The sequence below is a fragment of the Dermacentor andersoni genome, chromosome 1 (genome assembly GCF_023375885.2).
Source record: "Dermacentor andersoni chromosome 1, qqDerAnde1_hic_scaffold, whole genome shotgun sequence".
Lineage (NCBI taxonomy): Eukaryota > Metazoa > Arthropoda > Arachnida > Ixodida > Ixodidae > Dermacentor > Dermacentor andersoni.
Genome location: NC_092814.1, coordinates 7,535,279 through 7,559,922, shown reverse-complemented (window position 1 = coordinate 7,559,922; position 24,644 = coordinate 7,535,279). Strand labels below are relative to the sequence as shown.

The window sequence follows — 24,644 nt, the reverse complement described above, 5'->3', positions numbered from 1 at the left end:
TTTCATAGCAACCTCACCAGCTTGAACAGGGGAAAGCCTGAATATACAAGGTGTTTCAGCAAACAGTTTCTAAATATTCTAAGTTTGCCTGTGACAGATAGCACAATTCTAGTCCATGAGGTGCTCTACTTGAAGAGGCAGACATTACTCGCACAAAAAATTGAAATGCATAATGAACAAGATAACAGAATTAACTACTTAAGTTTTAACTAATTCCTTTGTGGCATTTATGGCAATTTGCAAATTCAAGCCGAGGAGTTCGCAAAGTGGTTCTACTTGAAAAGAATTGTGTGGATGACACTATTTGCAAGATATGCGCCGTCAAACTTGCGGTAAAGATGCACTGTCGTTCTGCTTAATTTAACAAAACAGTGCTTTATGCATTGAAGCACACAAATAACTGGAACACCAATGTATTGCTCCGCAAAGTTCGGGAATTATTATGGTCACTTAGTAGTGACGGTGATTAATACAGCGGCAAAACTGTTAATGACGAAACTAACTTTTTGGGGTGAACTTGTGCCTGCAAAAGCAAGTTGCACGCAAAGCACAGCAATAAAACCGAACACAATCGGCAATCAGCTAAATCTAATCTGCCGGTCAAGCACGTCGGCTTTTATAGATGAGCCACCGAAGGGAGTAATCGCTGGTGCCCACATGTCTTCCAGAAAGTTCTACACAATTTGCGTCACACATGCAGTCACATTATGCAAGCTTGGTCACAACAAACAGCCGAAGTAACTATCGATAACATTCGAGAGACTTCAGATACATGAGGGCAGGTCCCGCGCTGAGCGATAACATTTGTTAGAAGCTGAAAAGCGGTCACCCAAAAAAGATAAACAAGTACACATGTCAATGCCCTCTCAAAAAGCATCGTCCCGATGCTACAAACATAAAAGGAGAGCGAAAACAAACAAAAGGATACTTATTAAACAGTAACAAAACAATAAAGAAACAAAGCCCAAAGTAATACCATCAAAAAAAAAAAAAAAAAGAAGTCCAAAGTTCAGCTATGCAAAGGCCAAAAGTTCATTAACGCTGGTTGGCTTAAGTTGCACAACATGGACTATTTCAGGTCGTGAGCGGCGCCACTGTGACAGCGAAATGCCGTCTGGCACAACCTCATAGTCGAGTGTGCCAATGCATCAGATGATCTTGTAGGGTCCGAAATAGCTATGTAAAAGCTTCTTGCTAAGTCCACGTCAGCATATTGGGGTCCAAACCCAAACACGATCACCGGGCTGGTACTCGACGTAGCATCGTCAAAGGTTGTAGTCTCAGCTGTCAGACCTCTGCTGGTTCTTGATACGCAGGCGGGCGAGCTGTTGGGCTTCTTCTGTGCGCTGCAGATAAGTGGCGATGTCAAGATTCTCTTCGTTGGTGACATGCAGCAGCATGGTGTCGAGAGTCGTCGTTGGGTTACTGCTGTAAACCAGCTTGAACGGCGTGATCTGTGTTGTTTCCTGCATCGTGGTGTTGTAAGCAAAGGTTACATAGGGTAGGACGGCATTCCTGGTCTTGTGTTCGACGTCGACATACATTGCTAGCATGTCGGCGAGGGACTTATTCAGGCGCTCTATAAGACCATTCATCTGCGGGTGGTAGGCAGTTATCCTCCTGTGGCTTGTCTGGCTGTTTTGCAGAATGGCTTGGGTGAGCTCTGCTGTAAAGGCTGTTCCTCTGTCGGTGATGGGGACTTCTGGTCTGCGATGTCGCAGCAGGACGTTCTCAACGAAGAATTTCGCCACTTCGGCTGCGTTACCTTTCAGTAGAGCTTTCATTTCAGTGAAGCGGCTGAGGTAGTCTGTCGCCACGACGATCCACTTGTTTCCAGAGGTTTACATTGGAAAGGGTCCCAACAAATCCCTCCCGATCTGCTGAAATGGTGGACAAGGAGGCTCGATCGGCTAGAAGTAATCCCGCTGGCCTTGTCAGTGGTGTCTTGCGTGTCGCTGACAGTCACGGGCAGTAATAGGTTTCAGTATTCTTGATAGCGTCCAGGAGAATCCAAGGTGCCCAGAAGTCGGATCATCATTAGGGCGTGCAGTACTTCTGGACGCAGCACTGAGGGAACAACAAGAAGGAAGTTGGCGCGGACTGGTGAGAAGTTCTTTACGAGTAGGTTGTTCTGAAGCAAGAACGAAGACAATCCTCGCTTAAATGCCCTAGGGACAACCTCGGTGTTCCCTTCCAAATACAGTCGCCGACCGTTTATTCGGACCTCACGGGGACTGCGGAAGTGTCCGAATAAACAGGTGTCCGAAAAATCAGAGGAGAGGTTGCAAGGTGTCCGAACTTTCGGCAGTTGTTATACATTATGGTCTATGGGGAGAATGGCGGTGCCGTGAAGCAGACCGAATAATCGAGCATGTCCGAATTTTTGGAGTCCGAAAAATCAGTCGGCGACTGTACTCGACAAGGTTTTTTAGCTCCGGGTCTGCACGTTGCTGTTCAGCGAGGTATTTTGTGCTTATTCCAAGGAAGTCATCGTCATCCTCGTTGTCTTGCGGTGGCGGGTCAATGGGGGCGCGTGATAGGCAATCGGCATCAGAGTGTTTCCGTCCGCACTTGATTACAGTGATGTCATTCTTGCAGTCTGAGGCTCCACCACGCCACCCGTCCTGAAGGGTCCTTCAATTTCACTAGCCAACACAACGCGTGATGGTCGCTGACAACATTGAATGGCCTGCCATATTGGTAAGAACGGAATTTTGCTGTCACCCATATGATGGCGAGGCATTCCTTTTCGGTCGTGGAATAATTGCTGCCTGCTTTTGACAGCGACCACTAGCATAAGCTATCACACGTTCAAGTCAGTCTTTCATCTGGACTAGGACGGCGCCGAGGCCTGGGCTACTGGTGTCAGTGTGGATTTCGGTACCGGCGTCCTCGTTGAAGTGCGCAAGTACCGGTGGTGACTGCATGCGTCATTTGAGTTCTTGAAATGCGTCGGCCTGTAGCATTTTCCACTTGAACTCGACATCACATTTAGTTATCCTGGTGTTAACAGCGCAAAACGTAGAAGGGACACAAGACGAGAAGATGGCACTACAGCGCTTGTGGTGTCGTCTTCTCATCTCGTATCCCTTCCACGTTTTGCACTGTTAACACCAGGATGGAAAACCAACAAGCCCAAGCTGCTATTCTAGCAAAATACATTTAGCTAGATGTGTTAGCGATGTGTTAGCGATGCGTGAAAAGCCCTTGACAAAGCGCCTGCAGTAGGCACACATGCCAAGAAATCTTTAAACTGCCTTCTTGTCGATGAGTGGCGGCAACTTTGAGATTGTAGCTGTCTTCTACGGGTCAGGGCGGACTCAAAATTTGCTGATGAAATGGCCAAGAAACAGAAGCTCATCAAAAGCGAAGTGGCACTTTTCCGGCTTCAGAGTGAGCCCTGATGGCCTCTAGTACTATCACAAGCCGCTTAAAGTGATTGTCGAAATTTCCGGAAAAGACAACGACGTCATCCAAGTAAACAAGACAGGTCTACCACTTCAATGCTGCTAACACCTTGTCCATCACGCGCTGCAGGCGCCAAGCATAGTCTGAATGGCATGACGTTGAACTCATAAGGCGGAACCGCATGGCGCGATTTCAGGCGCGGTTGACGCGCGCATCATTTTGCCGCGTGCCCAGCATGATCCGTCACAAAATTGCGCAGCTGCGTGCTGCTGCTCGGAGTAGAAAAAAAACCCGTCGCGCGGCGCATCCGCCAATCAGAGTTCAGGTAAGAGAAGTGGCATTTGGTCACGTGGCATTTTGGTTTTGCCACCAGATGGCCCTGCTCTCTGCACATCTCGACGGAACCTCTCTGGTGCAATTTCTTTTTCTTGGCAGAACTGGCGCGTGCGTCAAAGAAAGCACGTGCTTCCGTGATTTAGTTTGCGCATCGCGCTGGTTCGCGCATCGTGTTCACCTAAAATAGACAAGGCAACCTTGAACGAGGCCCTAATAACTGAAGTGGAGAAGCGGCCCGTCCTGTGGGACGTACGTGACCGCGATTACAAGAACAGCATCAAACGTAACCAGGCTTGGCGAGCTACACCAGATACCCTCAGCGTAGACGGTATAGGAGATGCCCTCAGCATCCCCCTTAATAGTAGCAATTGCCTCTTCTGCTCGGTAGTAAGCGGCCGACACTCTATTTTCTATGTGAAGTTGTAAACAAGCAGCGGCCTCTCAGCATGCGGAAGGTACATAGTCGCAGTTTCGCACACAATCTTGCTGCTTGAAATTAAGCTTGATAAATGCACTTCGGACAAAAATGTCGCTGTCTAATTACACAAAGATTTTTTTTTTCGTACCGTTCTGTAAGTTTAAGGGCATATTATATATGCGGTAACAGAGACAATGCATGTCGGGAGTTTATGTTGTCTGGCAACCCGGAAAATGCGGCGCATTCGCGCTGCTCCTTTTTCGTATGGGTGCTCGCACGTCGGCGGCAATGCGGGCGTTTGCCGCGCGTCGCGTTTTCAGCTATAGAGGCTGTCTAGCATGATGAAGGCAGTCTTTTCGCAATCTCTCTCATCGACTTCTATTTGCCAGTAGCCAGACTTGAGTTCCATCAACGAGAAGTATTTAGTGTTGCAGAGTCAATCCAATGCGTCGCCTATCCGTGGGAGGTGGTATGAGGTCCTTCTTCGTGATCTTGTTCAGTCAACGATAATCAATGCAGGAATGTAGGGTTCCGTCCTTTTTCTTCACCAAGACTACAGGAGATGCCCACATGCTTTTCGACAGCTGGATAATGTGGTTGCGCAGCATTTTGTCGACTTGCTGCATTATAGCTTCACATTCTCGCGTCGAAACTTGGTATGGGCTCTGGCGGAGTGGTCGAGCACTCTTCGGTTATTATGCGACGCTTTGCGACTGGTGTTTGTCGAATCCTCTATGACGTCGAAAAGCAGTCTGTGTCATCGGAGAAGACTTCTGAGCTGTTGTTGCTTACTCATGGGGAGACTTGGATTCATGCCAAAGTCTGATTCGGGAACTACGGTCGTCCGGGTAAATGAGGCAGAATCTGAGAGAACAAACGCATTGCTGGTTTCTTCAATTTGCTCGATGTATGCGATCACCATGCCCTTGTTGATGTGTTTGAACTCCTGGCTGAAGTTTGTCAGCATCACTTTCGCTTTCCCTCTGTGCAGTCGAGCGATCCCTCTTGCGATGCAAATTTCACGATTGAGTAGCAGACGTTGGTCGCCCTCGATAATGCTTTCTAGGTCTGCGGCTGTTTCACTGCCAATGGAGATCACAATGCTGGAACGAGGCGGGATGCTGATTTGGTCCTCAAGTACACTCAAGTCATGGTGACTACGAGCGTGCTCCGGTGGTATCTCTTGACCTTCGGATAGCATTATTGACTGACTTAAGGCCGATAATTGCACCATGTTGGTTCAGGAAGTCCATGCCAGGAATGACATCTCGTGAACACTGTTGGAGGATAACGAAGGTGGCAGGGTAGGTCCGATCATGGACTAATTCTTGCCGTGCAGATTCTGGTCATAGTTATTAGGTGTCCTCCACTTGTCCGGATTTGAGGGCCTTCCCATGCAGTCTTGAGTTGCTTCAACTGGGAGACGATGGGTCCACTTATGATGGAATAGTCGGCTCCTGTGTCTACTAAAGTGGTGACTGCGCTGCCATCGAGAAGCACGTGGAGGTTGGTGGTTCTTGGTCTTGCGTTGCAGTTTCATCTTGGCGTTGGACCATGGCTGTGTCGTGTTTACTTGTGGCTGGAACGTCGCATTTTCAGGTCTTCTTTTGTCGGTGTATTCTTAGCTTCTAGGCTTCCTTGGGATAGCGGCGTCTCAATGTGTCGCCCTGATAGTCTTTTCGTCCGCTTCAGCGGTGGCAGAGGATCTTCATCAGTTCGACGAGCCGCAACTGCACCTGCATCGGTTGCTGCTTTCAGTTTTCCAAATATGGGCTGACAGACCAGCCCCGAACTGGGCTAGTGTATGGACGGCTCTGTGGCGACAGGTAGCGGACTGGTGATGGCGATTGAAATGATTATCGAGGGCTCCACTGAGTAGTAGCAAGGTAGTCGGTGATATCACGAGGGCGTTCACCATCCTGAGGGCGCGGGTGCATTGACGATGAACACCAGCAGTCACGTCTCACGGTAAGGATGTTGGTGGTAGGTGTGACCTGCTTCTCTGCAGCGATAGCAAAGTGGACGGTGGTCGAGGGCTCGCCAAACGTCAGTGTTCCTTGGAATGCTGCGTGGGGCGATGGGTTGGCGTGCTGGCAGCGGTGGCGGTGGACCATGGAACTGTGGCGTTACCGGGCCCTGGCACAGGCGCGGAGGGGGAACGTTGATGGTGGGCTACGGCAGCGTACGTGAACACTTCTGGCTGAGGCTGCGCCAACTGAAGTACTTCGAGTGATTTGTTGGAGCTCCTCGGATACAACGCAGCAAGTGAAGCCATTTAAAGCTACGATAAAGGGAACACCTTCTGCACCTCCTCCTGAACTTCATGGTCTGCACAGGTCGTCGGTGGCCAGTGATTGAACTCCGACGTAGTTTGAGTTCCTGCACGGTTGAATTGCCGGTTCCGCATTTCTAGTGTCTTTTCGATGCTGCTGGCCTCGCGAAGAAACTAGTCGACAGTCTTCCGTGGGCTTCATTGCATTCCAGCAAAAAGTTCTTTCACACAACGCATGAGTAGGTGGACTTTCTTCTCCTCGGACATTTCCGGGTCGGCGTGGGGGAATAGACGGGCCATCTCCTCCGTGGGGATTGCGATGGTCCCATTGGGCAGCTGTGCTCGGGTTTCTAGTAGAGCTTGGGCTAGCTCTTTTCACACGACGCTTGTAAATGTCCGCAGAAAGCTGCTTCGGAAAAGATTCCACGTCGTTAAGGTGGCTCCTCGATTCTCGAACCACGTCCTGGCGGCGTCTTCCAATGCGAAAAAGAAATGGTGTAGCTTGTCATCGCTGTTCCAACTGTTAAATATAGCAACCCTCTCATACGCCTCCAGCCAGCTTTCGGGGTCCTCAAATACTTAACCGCAAAACATCGGTGGCTGCCGGGGCTGCTGCAGCACGACTGGCGTTGGCGATACTGGGGCTGTCATTGAAGCTGCTGTCATGGCTATACACTTCATGGTCTTCTCAGGCAAAAGTCCGTGCTCCTGGGGCAGTCCTTGCAGCCTGCGGCTAGCTCACTGGTCCTTGGCGACGTTGGTGTTGTCTTCATGGCTAGGGCTTGGCTCACGGCTTTGCAGGGGCGTTCGGTACATGAACGCACTAGCACCTCCACCAGATGTCACATAGTAGTGACGGTGAATAATACAGCTGCAAAACTGTGAATGACGAAAGTAACTTTTATTGGGTGAACTTGTGCCCACCAAAGCAAGTTACACTCAAAGCACAGCGATAACGCCGAACATGGTCGGCGATAGTCGAAATCTGATCTGCCGGTCAATCACATCGGCTTTTATATGTGAGCCAGCGAAGGTTCCAGAGTACTTGCTGGGGCCCGCGTGTCTTCCAGAAAGTTCTATGCAATTCGTGTCGCACATGCAGTCAGATTACTCAAGCTTCGGTGACAACAGGCTGAACCATCGATAACATTCCGAGAAACTTCCGAAACAAGCGCACGTGTCCCGCACTGAGCAATAACATTTGTTAGAAGGTGAAAAGCAGTCACAGGGAAAAGATAAACAAGTACATGTGTCAATATTTCGAAATTGGCGTCATCCTGAGAATTCAGTCCAAGTGAAGCCACCTTGCTAACTCCCCGGATAGAATTTGTAAATCACGATATGTGCCATAAGCTAATTAGTTAAAATTTTAATTAGCGAGATTTTGTTAATTAGCCAATTATGCATTTCAATTTTCAAGTAATGTCCGCCTCTTTGAGTAGACCAGCTTACAGACTAGAATTGTGTTATCTGTCACAGGCAATTTTAAAAATTTTGAAAGTATTCACTGAAACATCCAGTATACGTGGTCCGTAAGCAACAGAATGTACATTTCTGATACTGCTCTGCTTTTGTCTCATTGTTCTAACATAAATAAAGGAGCTTCATGTTCCAAGTAAATTATGTGACTTTGCCTCCACAGGTGTGACGGCTCTGGAGCTTGGGCACCGAAGGAACGCGGATTTGTAGCTATCGCCATTGCACGATTCTCACTCAGTGGGGTATTTCTTTCCTCGCACTCCCAGCTCTGCCTGTGGTTGGTACACGTGTGCTCTGCATTTATGGCAAATGCTAAAAGGTATCTACACTCGCTGTCAACGCGAAGTGCATCAGCGGCCGACTACGGTTCTCGTTGCACCAAACTGTGTGAACTAGATCAAGACTGAAGATCAGGCTAGTCTCTAAAGGCATTGAAAAAAAAAAAAAAAAAAAAGACTGAGAATGCGAACTTAGACATGTGCGATCTGCAAAGCAGCACAATAAACAAAACAAAATGGAGAGCTGCATCTACCTTTGGCTGCAATTTTCATGCTGCTTTACCAATCTGCATGCATTACTTTATATACTACAATGAACGTGCACAGCAAAATAACAAAATGCTGGAGTTGCAAGTTTTAGCTTGCAGCAGTGAGCTTTGTTGTGATTTGCATAGGAATTTGCACTCATTTTCTACTTTATATATGACCTTTCTCGTATAAGTGGTGACCTTTTTCAAGAGCATGTGCACAAATATTTGTTTTCCATTTCTTCAGGCATTGGAAGCCACATTGCAACATCACTGAAAGTGCCGTGTGTGCCTTCGCCCTGTCCTCTGCCTCACATGCCACTCCACTGCTCTTACAACTGCTGCTGACAACACTGTTCACCAGCGCGCTTCTGGCACCTTAAGATGGCCACCCGGTGCTCGGCATTTTTTTGTGCCGATTACCCAACCACGTTCATTTTTTCTTCCGGAGGTAGTTTCAGTTTCGTGGTACTCAGCGTATATAGCCGACAGCGTTTCTGCCGCTCTGCTGAGCTCAACATCTTCACACAGTGACAAGAGCAATGTCGGCCACATACTTCGACGCATCCGGTGTAGTCTCTCACAAAATTGAAACTATCTTCATACGTGATCAGCCAAGAATACTGTCCCAGCATGTACGAAAAGCACGAAAGCACGTGTGGAGATCAAAACGATCGACTACTCGAAGGCACGCAGATTATATTGCATATGCGTGTTCACACACATAATTCTGAGCTTTCTGTCTACATGCAATACTTCTCACACATCTGTTGTTGGGTTTCTGGTTTCGCGCAGCTTATCACATGAGACGGGACATGCGATGAGGCACTGCCTCTGCTTACACTGCTAGCTGCTACCTCTGATGAGGGCAACACCGCAGATGCTGCCGTGCCTGTGCCTACATTCACGGATGTGCATCAACACCATTTGCAGGTTCGTCTGTGCAGGCGACCTGTAGGAGACCTCCTTCCGGATATTGCTGCACATGAAATAAAGCTCTTGCTGTGTGGCTGAAAGAAAGTCTAACAGGAACTAGCTGAATTTTTATAAGTGTGTAGGCGATAAAAAAATGTTTTAGCATGAACACAGTATGCTAAGTCACTCGTATAAAGCATTATTGATAGCTGCACTTTAGTATTATTTTTGCATTAACTTGTTGGGCAATCTTGTTTTCTAGTCCTGCAGTGTATTATCCCATAGTTTAAGATGAACTCTCAACTCTGTCGCATGAAGCCGTATATTATAGACACTTTTTGTTGGTCGGACTACATGGCACCCGGATTATACAACATTCTCATGCAGTTTCGAGAAAGTTGTATAATCAGGATTTCACTGTATAAGGCACTACTTCAGGCCACTTCGCCCTTTGGGCTAGCGTCGTGCCACCTTCCTGTCACTACAGTCAATAACGAGGGAGGGAACCCGGCAACCTATGAATGCTAAACTTGCTTAATGAAACTACTTCATGAGATGTGGACGTGATTTCCAAGGGCGGACTTTAAACAAAGCACTGCGACATGCTTTTTCACAGTTTTGAATGTGCGAAACCATAGGGTAACATATCCTTCTCTGCACACGGAGTATATCTCCAGCACACAATTGTCATTAAGGGTTAAATTGCAGCACAATGTTGTTAAGCAGCTCATGCATGAATCTTAAGCCTCGTCCATGTTGTAGAAAGGCCTCTAAAATATTTACCATCACTTTTTGTTCATCAAGTGATTGTTTTGCTAGAAGAATTAGAAATTTTTGAATGTATCTACAGACTTTTAAAACCTTGTCACTAACAGAAACTTGCTTGAATGCCCTATCAACTCAAGAAAGAGAAGTATTGCAATCAACAGGAGCCGACACAAGATCCAATACATATCCCCTGTCGATGCAAATAGGCCTGATTATCATATGACACCACGGTAAAGACAAAATAAGATTCTAGCAAGGTTAAAACACTATAGGCGTGTGCACGCCTATAGAATCTGGGAAGTCAACCACCCCATGTTCATTGATACAAGATCTCACTGATTCAAAGAGAGCATCCTAGGGCACAAAATAAAATAGATCCTCAATGTCCAGTGAAAAAGCAAATTGTCTACTCTGACTGCTTTGCACAAGCTCGGCCCCCCTCATCGGAATTCTTCGTAAGATTCGTTAATGAATTCCACTTTTCTAGCAACAAGTCGCAACAAAACGGGAGCTACTTCTTGCAAGAAAAATTTTCGCTAAGGTTGGCTGTCTGGCAGGTATTAGAGCAGGTCACCTGAAGCACCAAAGCATGACTCGTCCTGTGGCGCAGAGTCTGGTGGTATGATATATTGTGAGCTCTTTTCACGCTCATAGAAACGTTTTAAATGTGCCAAAGCCAGTGCAGCCACTGAGCATCATCTGGTTTTGTCTAATTTGTTGTACTCCATGTGCCTTCTACCATAACAATGCCATCTCAGTCTATGTCCTGCAAACATGCCAAAGGCACCAGAGCTGATGCAGTTCTACAAAACAATGCGTGTCAGTGTGGTATGCTTCTGCCCTGGTTTAAGCTGTCGCGCATGGCAGTGGCCGTTTCCACCTTGCGTCTGCATTTGTGAAACGTCCATAACTTTACAACAGTAAACAGCAAGATTCTTTATTGGCTTGAAGTGGCTTTTGGCTATCCCGCCACCAGCGGAACTGTTCCCAACTGTGTACAGCAGCTGCCCGGGGCCAATATCATGCAATAAGTGTGTAGCCCACTGTAAATATTTAATGTCAGCACCAACTTGTTACTACATCAGTGTTGAGCACGCCTTGAGGAAGTGTAAAACGGTCTGGACAGCACGGATGAGTGCCTGTCCAGCAATGTGAGCCCGTTGTGCACGATTCCTCTGAGCACAATCGCTAGGTCTCATAACACAGTCATGGCTTTCCAGCAATGCCAACCTGAACCATTCTTTTATGTCCCACAATTAATTAGTAGGACCAGGCATTCACAACATACTGCCCTTTTAAAAACGGCGCAACAGGTACAGCAACAATCCATGGAAACACGCTACAATCGTTGGGCGATCCACCAACCAGAGAAGTCCAGCAGTAGTTACCAGGTTGGTGTTACTGATCTTGGTGTACTCCTGGGCAGCACACTCGCGTGCCAACACGGGGGCTGCCACCTGGTTCTGCTGCACCTGGGCAATAGGCGAGGCACCGCATGGCGGGGCCTGCTGCTGGCGCTTGGAGGACACCTGCTGCTGCTGCTGCGGCTGCACATGCAACACATGGCCCCCCCCCCCACCCTGGACTAATGACAGGACTGCACATCAGGATTGCCCGTCTTTGCAGGAGCAAAAACAAGCTTTACTAGGAAGCTCGGGACCAATTCTACCCACTGTTCAGATGCAGAATTTGTATTCAGGGCCTTTGGCCAGAAAGAAAAATTTGCAAATTAAAAAAGACAGTAGAGGTTTACAACTGCATTAAAAATATCAACAACTCTGCATTAAAAATATCACAATCATGTCAACTGTTGGTTACATCACCTAAAGCAAACAAATATGTGCTACTTTACATATTAGGCAAAGTAACTCTAACACGCTCAAACTACTGGTATGCTTCAGAGCAATGCATAAATTTTACCCACTTTAGATGTCCCAATAGATGCAGAATTGTGATATTGCTTTTTATTGGCCATTTACAAAGTCATAATTTTGATGCTTTGTTTCATCTCTTTTGTAAGACCTCAGCGGATGCCACAGTAAAGCTTCCTTGGCTTCTATCAAAAATGCACAAGAAGGCATCACACATTTCGTTCTGTATCATAACAGTGGCATGACTGCTGCTGCATGTGTTGTCCACAATGAACGGAATTTGAGGACACCTTATTCTATACGATAACATCCTATATGCTTAGCACATAAAAAACATTCACATATCTGCACACTGGGGATCTTTCAAAGCTTTCTTTCAAATGCTCCTATTCTACTGGCAAAGGCTCCATTTTCATAAGCTACTCATTGAATTATAAACATGACAAAACCATAAGCTTGAGCCAGCCAGCAATCCAATGGTGCCACCCACCGCTGACAGCACTGCACAGTCTCAGCTGTTTCCCACCATCACAATCAAGACAAGAATCCCAATAGCGACTACGAGGGTCATGCAGCAGCACAACACTCTTGTGCACCACAGAAATGTCAACTTGGCTGCATCATTCACAATGTGACACTGGCCAGAACAATCTAATAAGAATAGTGCTATCACTCAAGCATAGCAGCACCAATCTAAAAAGACCAACTGCAGTGTTCTCCCAACTACCAGGCAAACACGATTAACCCTTGCGGTGTTTTTTTCTTAAGTATTGTATGATGAACATAACGCATTATTTTCAGTTACTCAGAAGGAAAAAGATGTGTCTGTCTGTCTTGACACATTTGACACAAAACACAGTGAAGTCCTCGTTACATAGCTGACAACCTACAGTCACCAACAAGCAGCGTGGTGAACAGCACAGATGACAGGACAGTAAAGAAAGAATACACACACGGTGACTGTCATTCAGTGAACACAGGCATTATTGTCTGTGCTGTTCACCATTTAGTAAAGCAATGAAGGGGGCTAGTTGGTGAACGTTCATGGTTATATTGCGCTCAGTTTTACACAGGCGCATGCGCTACGTCCGTCCACATCCCGTCCTTCACTTAATATTGTCTGTGTAAAACTCAGCGCAATATAACCATGAGCTGTTCACTATGCTATTCACAAACCAACCAGCCCAATTTTGTACTCTCGTGCAAACATTGCACACAACATGCATCAAGACACAACTGCAGTGCAGCAACAGCCATTGCAGCCAGCACAGGGGGCTCAAGTATGTTGGTAGTAAGAGGAACTTCACATAGCCACACTTCTCCATGCAAAACATAGAAAAGAGCAAATAGAGGAAAAACTACCATAGAAGGAAAGTTTCCCAAGAAGCGATGGGGCACGCACACACACACCGTATAGTCCAGATTATCAATCGGACCTCTGCCACTCCCTTTATGCAAGTTTAGAAAACAAATTGGCATGTAAGTCGCACCAGTATATAAGGCACATATCCACTGATCATGAAATGCCGAACTTACCTATTTATGAGCAATAAATTTCCACAATGAAAGTTTTTATGAGCGACAAAAACTAGCAGAAAAAATATCCAACCAACACTCCTCTTAGGCACAGTAAACCAATCTTTACTGCACTTCACTCAAAGCCATCAAAGGCCTCATTCTCCTACTCAGTGTAAAAAACTTGAGCCATTTGGACTGGCAACATGGCTAAGTACCTGTTGTTGGCCTCTGAATAACTTTTACACGATATAGTAGGGATGTCGCGAGCATTGCCTCTGGAGCACGATGTGCTTGAGATGCAAACAATCACAACAAGCCTGGGACTAGCTTGAAACCGCATACAAAAATTTTAACGGGCAACTGCAAGCCAGAAGCACAGAAACTTCTCACAGAGTCAAGTGACGTCAATAACTAAGTATTGCTTTATGTTATAAGTATATTTATTCAGAATACCTTACAGGCCCGAAGAATGGGCATTGGGTAAGGGGAAAAAAATTTTACACAGCATAAAGAGCAAACAATTATACAAAATTATACAATTATACAATGCTTTGTTAATAATAATACAACAAAGAGTCAAGTTTATACAAACTCTAAAATTCTAAGATAAAAAGAAAAAAAGAACGTACAAGAAGCAACGCAGACAAGAAGTTTTTCATTTTTTTTTTAAAGTAAGAAATAAATGTTTATGTCGTGACGGAATTTTTCTGTTAGCTTCAGCAACCAGGATATCGGGAAGGTCGTTCCACAAGCGGATGACATGTGGAAGCGCAGATGAGTTAAAAGCGTCTATTTTGCCGTAGATGCGCGTGAAAGAAAGATGAATATGCAATCTTCGTGAGGTGAATGGAGAAACTTGCAGAGCTATTGGTGATGGCCTCGGTCCGTGAACGTACTTGTGAAACAGCAATATAAGTGCTACATCACGACGAGTGTTCAAAGAAGGAATTGATATTGTTTTTAATTTGCGTTATACTTTCGTTCCAATTGTAATTTTGTGAAATAAATCGAGCTGCTCTATTCTGAACTGATTCTAGCATAGTGGTTAAATAAATGTAATGAGGGGACCATATTGAAGAAGCAAATTCAAGTTTAGGGCGAACAAATGTAAGATAGGCTAATTTGCGGACATTTATCGGCGTCTTACGGAGGTTCCGGCGTGAATATCCCAAGGATCGGGAGGCATTTCCACAGATGTTGATATGTGTAGTCCAGGAAAGGTTTGTTGTCAGGGTTACGCCTAGGTATTTGAAACAAGTAACTATAGACACAGGATTCTTATTATTATAGTATGAGAAGTCGGAAAGGAAATGTTTGCGAGTGAAAGACATTACGTTTATCTGGATTAAGTGACATTAGCCAGGTGCTACACCAACTGCTAATAAAGTCAAGATCATGTTGAATTTTTACGTGGTCATCAGTACTAGCAATTTCTCAGTAAACTATACAATCGTCAGCAAAGATCCGCACATGAGAAGAAATGTTATTCGATAAGTAGTTAATATATATCAGGAAAAGTAGTGGACCGAGGACACTGCCCTGTGGCACACCAGAGGAAACGTAAGAGAGCCCCGGGAGGAAAAATTATTAACCACGGTGAACCGCTGTCGATTGGCAAGAAAGTAGCTCACCTACAGTACAATCAAAACTTATTAAGCTTGTGCATGGCAACGGCAGCCCAGCGACTTTATTTACAGTAAACATTCAGCTTAAGTGTTTTAGCTCCACCTCTATGATGTCGAGCTGTTGCACTGATTCTCAAGAATATGGAATGCAGAATAGTTGAATAGATAAACACGTAGTTACTTAGTATGAAGTCTAGGGTTTGACGAAAACTCGTCTGGCGAGGAAAGAACATGGCTGAATAAACATACACTCGCCAACTGAAAAAATTCAAAACCACAGATTGACGTTTCGGCGCCCAATACGGGTGCCTTGTTAACAATGAACGAATGCATGATGGTCTTTATTTTTATGCGTTGGAAGACGTAATGCGCTTGCGTACAACTCGGGGAGGGGTCCACGTGTCTGGTTTATCGTGTTAGTAGTAGATCATCATCAGCCTATTTTATGTTCACTGCAGGTCGAAGGCCAACCGATTCTAACTAGCACCCGAAAATTCCTAATTCCGTCACTCCACCTAGTCTTCTGCCATCCCCGACTGCATTTCCCGTCTCTTGGTACCCATTCTGTAACCCTAATGATCCAACGGTTATCTAACCAGCGCATTACATGACCTGCCCAGCTCCATTTTTTCTCTTGATGTCAAATAGAATATCGTCTATATCTGTTTGCTCTCTGATCCAAACCGCTCTCTTTCTGTCTCTTAAAGTTATGCCTAGCATTCTTCGTTCCATCGCTCTTTGCGCGGTCCTTGACTTGTTCTCAAGCCTCTTTGTCAGTCTCCAAGTCTCTGCCCCTTATGTCAGCACCGGTAAAATGCACTGATTGTATACTTTCCTTTTCAATGATAACGGTAAGCTCCCAGTCAGGAGCTCACGATGTCTGCCGCATGCGATCCAACCCATTTTTATTCTTCTGTGAATTTCCTTCTCATGGTCAGGGTTCCCTGTGATTAGTTGACCTAGGTAAACATACTCCTTCACAGACTCTATAGGCTGACTTGCGATCTTTAACTCTTGTCCCCTTGCCCGGTTATTTATCATTATCTTTGTCTTCTGTATATTAATCTTTGACCCCACTCTTACACTCTCCCTGTTAAGGTCCTCAATCATTTCTTTTAACTCATCCACAGTGTTGCTGACGGTATTCACCGTCGATCCTTACTCCTAAACCTTCCCAGTTTAATAGCTTGAATACTTCTTACAAGCACGCAGTGAATAGCATTGGAGAGATTGTGTCTCCTTGCCTGACCCCTTCCTTTATAGGTATCTTCTTACTTTGCTTGTGTAGAATTAAGGTGGCTGTGGAATCTCTGTAGATATTTCCCAGGGTATTTACATAAACGGTATCTCTACTGAATCAACTGCCTTTTCATAACCTATGAAAGCCATACAGAGAGGCTTATTGTACTCTGCGGATTTGTCGATAATCTGATTAATGACATGGATGTGATCCATTATAGAGTATCCCTTCCTGAAACCAGCCTATTCCCTTCGTTGACTAAAGTCCAGTGTTGCCCTTATTCTACTGGAGATTATTTTGGTAAATATTTTATATAATACTTGGAGTAAGCTAATGGGTCTATAATTTTTCAGTTCTTTAACGTCTCCCTTTTTGTGGATTAGTGTAATGTTTGCATTCTTCCAGTTTTCTGGCACCTTTGCAGTCGATAGACACTTAGTATAGAGAGCCGCCAGATTTCCTAGCATTGTGTCCTCCATCTTTGATTAAATTGACTGTTATTCCATCCTCTCCTGCCGCTTTTCCCGGTTTCATGCCTTGCAAGGCCCTTCTGACCTCATCTCTAGTTATGGGAGGAGTTTCTGTATACTGTTCATTATTGTTTCGAATAGAGTACTCCTGAGTCCGCTGGGTACTGTACAGGTCAGTATAGAATTCTTCTGCTGCTTTTATTATACCTTCGAGACTGCTGATGATAATACCCTGCTTATCTTTCAGTGCATACACCTTGGTTTGGCCTATACCAAATTCCCTTCTCATTGATTTCAGGCTGTGTCCATTTTTTATGGCTTCTCCAGTCTTTCTCACATTATAATTCCGAATATCGCTTACTTTCGCTTTGTTGATCAGTTTTGACAGTTCCACGAATTCTATCTTATCTCTTGAGTTTGACACTTTCATTCTTTGTCGTTTCTTTATTAGATCCTTTGTTACTTGGGAGAGCTTGCCTACTGGTTCCCTTGGAGCGTTGCCTCCCACTTCAATTGCTGCCTCTGAAGCCAGCCTCGTTATGGTTTCATTCATTACCTCTGCCATCATCATCATCATCTCTCTGTTCTAATACTGCATATTTGTTTGCAAGTACCAGCCTGAATTTGTCTGCTTTTACCCTTACTGCCTCTAGGTTGACCTGTTTCTTCTTGACCAGTTTAGCTCTTTCTCACTTCAAATTGAGGTGAATCCTAGCCCTCACTAACCTATGATCACTGCATTTTACCCTACCCATCACTTCTACATCCTGCACTATGCTGGATCGGCAGAAAGTATGAAATCAATTTCATTTCTTGTTTCACCATTACGGCTTTTCCAGGTCCACTTTCTGTTGCTACGTTTCCTGAAAAAGGTGTTCATTATTCTCAGCTTATTCCTTTCTGTGAATTCTACCAGCATTTCTCCTCTAGCGTTTCTAGAATAGACGCCATAGTTGCCAATTGCCTGTTCACCCGCCTGCTTTTTCCCCCACTTTTGCATTGAAGTCACCCATTACTACTGTATATCTAGTTTGCACTTTTCTCATTGCTAATTCAACATCTTCATAAATATGATCTACTTTCTCATTGTCATGACTGGATGTTGGAGTGTAGGCTTGTACTACCTTTAATCTATACTTAAGTTTGATTACGACTACGGCTACCCTCTCGTTAATGCTGTAGAATTCGTCAATGTTGCCCACTATGTTCTTACGGATTATGAATCCTACCCCATATTGCTTCTGATCAGGGAGACCTCTATAGCAGAGGACATGGCCGTTACTTAGCAATGTGTAAGGCTCACAAGTTCTAATCTCACTAAGGCTAATAATATCCCAAACAATGCCTGATAGTTCCTCAACGAGTCCTGCTAAGCTAGCCTCACTTGAGAGGGTTCGGGTGTTAAACGTTGCAAGGATCAGTTTCCATTGGCGGCCTGTCCGGACCCAGAGATTCTTAGCACCCTCTGCTGCATTACAGGTGTGCCCGCTGCCTTGGTCAGATGCTTTCAGACAAATGCATCATGAATGTTGACTTCAATGAGCACAAGATGGTCAGTTGTCGACCAGCCTTCTCTAAAACTACATTCGTATGAATCAAGCATATTGCTGGATTCTAGAAAATGTAAAAGAAGGCAATTTATCATTTTCTCAAAAAGCTTACATAGACAGCTTGTTAGCGCTATCGGACGGTAGCTGGTTAATGAGGGTGGGTCTTTACCTCGCTTCAAAATTGATGCAACACTAGCTTCTTTTCATGTAGGTGGAAGGTATCTGGCAGCCCAGATGGTGCAACAAAAATGCAAGCACTGTCATTCATGTGTTGGTGTCGAAGTTTTTGATCATGCCATACGTGATGCTGTCAGCTGCTGGTGCAGAGTTTTTGCATGCATTCAAGGCTGCTGTCAGCTCAGCAATGTTGCGAGGATGGTTCACTTTGTCGGTGGAACAGTGCCCTGCTATTTCTTTGTGCACGAAGCTAGACAGCCTGGTCTTCCACACTCTCTCCTTGACGTAATAGTTCTGCGGAAGCTCGCAAGGTGGCGAGAAGTAATTAAAAATCAGACATCCACCTGTTCGTAGCAATTGTTACAAAGGAAACTTATACGGGTACCTCAAAAGAAAAGCCTGGCAGTTGAAGAAAAATTCGTCCTGGTCCGGGACTTGAACTCGGGACCACCGCCTTCCCGGGGCAGCCACTCTACCATCAGATCTAATCAGGCGGCTAGCAGATGGCAGGGCGAAGTCGAATTTGTCAACAACTCGAAGCAAAGGCAAGAGTTTGACGTGACAGTTGTGCGGAAACCCGCCAGGTGGAGAGAAGTAATTAATAGGATGAATTTTTCTTCAACTGCATGGCTTTACTTTTGAGGAACCTGTATGAATTTCTTTTGTAGCAACTGCTACTTTCTCCATCATTCACCAGGCGCAACGGATGGGTTTGTTGGCCTTCCGAGCCCATTCCACATTTTTGTGTATAGAAATCGATGCCCGAGCTCCCAGCTTGCTCTCCTAGCCTGGCATGGCAAACACTATGTTTAAATTCAACAAGGTTTTACGTATTTGAGGATCCCCACAGCATGCCCCATGCTTTACTTTGATTCTTTCATGCTTTAGTCATCGTTCCACCATTGAATCTGTCTTTTACATCAATAGTCATTTGTTAGTAGAATTAACTTTTCTGCTGCATCAGAATAAAAGCAGTAAAATGTGCTGCTGTGTCACCTATACTACGTTCACTTAAAAATGTAATGTTAACCCTTCATGGACAAGTGTTGCCTACAGGCAACGCACCGCATCTCCGCATCTCCTGTCACGACCCCAACCCATAGCCCCAACAATTGCCAGGCAACCGTCTGATACAGTCCGTCGTGTGCCAAGATTTGGCCAACGTTGGCTTGACCAACGTCTGCTCAGTTAATCAGCCTGACTACACTCCGTCCAGCACTGTCATACGCACCCGCAGCCTGAATGCCCCAACACGGTATTGCAACCCAGCCGAATGGCGCACTCCAGACGTCAAGCCTATATGCTTCACTTGTGGCCGCATCGGCCATATTTCACGTCGCTGCCGGTCTTCGTGGAATTCGACACCCTGGTCCTACCACCCATCCCACGGCCCTCATGCTGCTTCTCAGTTTGCCCCGCAAACGCAGCCAGCAAATTCTGGCGCCACTTCTTGTCCTACTCGCTCTAGCCGCTCTCCTTCGCCACGTCGCTGCTTCTCCCGATCGCCCCCATCTCGCCGATCACCATCCCCTAGCTCCTTCCGGCGCACCCTTCCGGAAAACTGGTGGAACGGAAAATAACGGCTGGTGGAACACCAGCCGTTATTGGCATGTGTCCGGCTCGCGTGAGTGTCGCTAGACATCATACTTCTATTTGATTTTATGTACTAAAGCACTGCCCTCACGACCTCATCCTGGGCCTTGACTTTCTGTCGACACATTCCGCTTTGATAGACTGTTCTGCTGGTGTTGTGCAACTCGCTCTACCTGCTGCTATTGACCCTCTCGATAGTGCTCCGTAAGGTTATGTTCCACAGAGCATATTCACCTTCCTCACTGTGCCGTTACCTACATAGGTGACTCCCCATTCCACCTGTACCAGACGGTGACTACATCGTATCTCCTAATCCGAATGTCCCGCTCTCGCATAACGTCGCTTTTCCTCACACCGTCGTTACCATTTCGGACAACACATCCTGCCTTCCACTTGTGAACTTTGGACTCTGTACACAAGAAGTACTCCCGTGCGGAATATCCCTGGCGCGAATAACGCCAGCCAGAGACTACCACATTTCGGCTTTAACTTGTGACAGCTCCTCGTTTTCAACTCTTGCTTCGCCCCCTGTCCCTTCAGACTTGAATGCCCTAACAAAAATGATTGCTCCCGACCTTCCTCTCCAGAGTGCTCAAGAACTACGTTGCCTCCTTGCCTCATACTGGGACATATTCGACCTTGGAGAACGCCCTCTAGGACAAACACCTGTCGTAAAACATCGAATAAACACCGGTGATGCGAGCCCGATCCATCGGCGACCCTACCGCGTCTCGCCTACGGAGCGACATATCATCCAACACGAAGTTGACAAGATGCTTTCTCGAGACATCATGGAACCTTCTTGCAGCTCATGGGCATCCCCTGTTGTACTAATTAAAAAGGACAACAGTTGGTGATTTTGCGTCGATTATCGACACCTCAACAAGGTAGCAAAGAAAGAAGTCTATCCACTACCACGCATTGACGATGCCCTGGATTGCCTGCATGGAGCACAATATTTTTCGTCTCTCGACCTTCGCTCCGGCTACTGGCAAATTGCCGTGGATGACATGGACAGTGAGAAGACAGCTTTTATTACTCCCGATGGCCTGTATCAATTCAAAGTGATGCCTTTCGGTTTATGCAATGCCCCGGCCATATTTGAACGAATGATGAACGCCCTCGTACACGGTTTCAAGTGGTCCATCTGCCTCTGCTACCTGGACGACGTGATCGTTTTTTCTCCGACTTTTGCGACACACATCGAACGCCTGTCGACGATCCTATCTGTTTTCCGTCAGGCGGGGCTACAACTAAATTCGTCCAAGTGCCACTTCGGTCGTCGTGAAATTTCTGTGCTCGGGCATCTCGTCGATTCTTCTGGTGTACGCCCTGATCATGATAAAATACGGGCAGTCAAAGACTTTCCCGTGCCAACATGTGCCAAGGATGTTCGCAGCTTCTTGGGCCTTTGCTCCTACCTCCTTCGGTTTGTCCGAAATTTTGCGAACGTTGCGGGCCCTCTCAATCAGCTCCTCAAGAAAGACGCTGCATTCATTTGGGGCCCTGAGCAAGCTGGTGCTTTCACCGAGCTGATTGGGCTGCTTACGTCCCCGCCCATTCTCGCTCACTTTGATGTGTCAGCTCCAACAGAAGTCCGTACCGATGCCAGTGGCCACGGTATTGGAGCTATCTTGGCACAGAAACAACAAGGGCGAGAACGTGTTATTGCCTACGCCAGCCGCCTTCTTTCCTCTGCGGAGAGCAATTATTCTATCACCGAACGCGAGTGTCTCGCTCTCATTTGGGCAGTGGGTAAATTCCGCCCCTATTTGTATGGCCGCCAATTCACAGTCATCACTGATCACCACGCTCTGTGTTGGCTTTCGTCCCTCAAAGATCCTTCAGGGCGCCTTGGCCGCTGGGCTCTGCGCCTCTAAGAATACAACTATTTAGTTGTATACAAGACCGGCCGGTTACATCAAGATGAGGACTGCTTGTCGTGCCATCCTGTCGACCCTCCTTACGTTTCTGCGGCCAGCATACCTGTCACCGTTCTCTCTCTGGCTGCTTTTCGCTACATTGGAGCCGAACAACGTCGGGACGCCTCCTTGCAACACCTTATTCAACGGCTCACTTCAATGACCCCCGATCCTTCCTTTCGCATGTTTGAACTTCGAGATGGTATATTGTACTGCTCTAACTAAGCCTTGACGGCCCTGCCTGACTCTTCGTTGTGCCTGAGCATCTGCATCAGACTGTTCTCGCCCAGCTTCATGACGTACCGACTGCAGGTCACCTTGGCATGTCACGGACTTATGACCGCATTCGTCGGCGCTTCTTTTGGCCTGGTCTATACCGTGACGTCTGCCATTATGTCACTGCGTGTGATCTTTGTCAACGACGCAAAAAGCTGACCACACTCCCTGCTGCTTGCCTTCAACCATGACGTATCATCTGAACCATTCTTCTGTGTAGGTGTTGACCTTTTAGGCCCTTTTCCTACGTCTGCTTCGGGAAAGAAGTGGATTGCTGTAGCAACACACTACGCCACCCGATATGCAATCACACAGGCTCTTCCGACAAGCTGTGCAACCGATGTCGCCGACTTCCTCCTAGAAAACATCATCCATCACCACGCTACCCCTCCACTCCTCACCGTCCCAGGCCACTATTTTCTTTCTAAAGTTGCCAATGACATTCTGCACTCGTGCGCGACTAAACACAAACTTGCTACTGCTTACCATCCACAAACGAACAGTCTAACCAAGCACCTTAACCGCACCCTTACTGACATGCTGTCCATGTATATCTCTGATGACCATCGCGACTGGGACGTTGCACTGCCATTCGTTACTTTCGCCTATAATTCGTCTAGCCATGATATCGCAGGCTTCTTTCCATTCTTTCTCTTGTTTGGCCGCGACCCTACGTTACCTTTCGACACCGTTCTGCCTGCTAGTCTGAATTCCACATCCGAGTACGCCTGTGAAGCCATCCTCAAAGCACAAGAATCACGCCATATTGCCCGTCGTCGACTTGTGGAGTTGCAGGACAATCAGCCGCGCTTATATGACGCCCGCCATCGTGACGTCCATTACATACCGGGCGCCCTGGTTCTCCTTTGGTCACGACGCGTTGGCCTCTCGGAGAAGTTACTTTCACGCTACTCCGGCCCTTACCGTGTCTTGCGTCAAGTAACTGATGTCACGTACGAAATCACCCCTCTTGAGCCAACCGTGGCTCAGCATCACTCCAACGTGGTCCACGTCACAAGTCTTAAGTTGTATCACTCGCCCGCCCCCTAACCAGCACCGAGCCGGTGCTTCAGCCGCCGGGGGTCATGTGACACGCTGATGAAGAAGATGTTTTAATCATCGTCGGAACAAGACGATGTTCTGGTCTTCGTGCGCTATCTACCATCTTGTCAGCTGCTATAATTATTGTAAATATTCTGTAAATACACGTCTCACTATTTTTAACCGTGTAACAATATAATTAAGTAGGGTAGCAGTCACAACACCTCGCATTCTACAGCATTAAAGAAGTGTTAAAGAGCAGCTTAAAGGCATTTTTCATACTTTTGTATTAAGTGCTGGTGAAATGACTGGAGGCATTTTTTTCAATAGATGTGAAGAAGCTAGCATTAGTGAACATCACAGGGGTTTATTCAAAAACATCAACTACAAAACATCCAAAGCACGAACAAGTTTACACTTCGCTTAGCCATTCACTAGACTCACTAGATGCCCCGTGACATAGGGATTTTACATTGAGTGATTGGGTAGGGCTTTAAGCCCCCTCAAAAAGCTAACGGTGGCGACATCCATCTTCTCCTCGCTTCTCTGAGTATCCTCGCCACGTGCGCTATCCCCCGCTGCTTGTCTCTTTAGTGTGCTATATTTAATAGCGGGGCTACGAACCACGTCCCCGAGCAACTATCATGGTGGTGGCACGAGTAAAAGATAAAAGCAATGTGTGGCCTTGCCAGCACAACTCTCCGTTCAACCACCAGCGAACTCCGGACCCTTGCTTGCCTGCCCTTGCTTGGGCGGCAAGATAAAACAATGTCGCCACCTTTAGTGTTATTCTGGAGGCTTAGTTGTGTGCGGCTGTTCGTGCCCACTGGCAGCCAGAATACAAAAATTACTTTTACATGACCTCGGAGATTACTGACACAACGCGCCGCACTGCGCTAGCGATCTTTCACTGATGCCTGCTGGTGTCAAAGCTACCAACCAAAGCTGTTCTAGCACAGTGTGATGTGCGTATCAAAGTGGCACAATGGCACAGAATTCCCACCCATTATTTCAGTAGCAACATCAGCCACCCACCATGAAGCTCAACGAGGGAACATTGCAGAACCTGCAAAGGGCAGGTCCTGCAAATGCCAATTGTATGTTACTACTAGTACAACAAAATATGATATACAACTATACAACTTAGAGTGGCTATCTCACACAAGGTTAACCCTCAATCCCTAAAAGATCAGAAGTAATACAGAAGTGAGCAGAAGTCAGAAAAAATTGAAAGTGAGA

The 24,644-nt window shown here is 46.4% G+C and overlaps 1 protein-coding gene across 9 annotated transcripts in view; it reads right to left on the bottom strand.

The window, feature by feature from the left end:
• LOC126544208 (carboxy-terminal domain RNA polymerase II polypeptide A small phosphatase 1-like) overlaps positions 1 to 24,644 on the bottom strand; it is a 255,492-nt gene that overhangs the window by 215,084 nt on the left and 15,764 nt on the right. For 7 of the 9 annotated variants that reach the window (XM_072286050.1, XM_072286053.1, XM_072286055.1 and 4 more), the window contains exon 3: positions 11,511 to 11,669. The exons of the other annotated variants lie outside the window; for them this stretch is intronic. In XM_072286050.1, the coding sequence (XP_072142151.1) occupies positions 11,511 to 11,669 (159 nt within the window). The remainder of the gene's footprint in view (positions 1 to 11,510; positions 11,670 to 24,644) is intronic. 9 annotated transcript variants of the gene reach the window in all.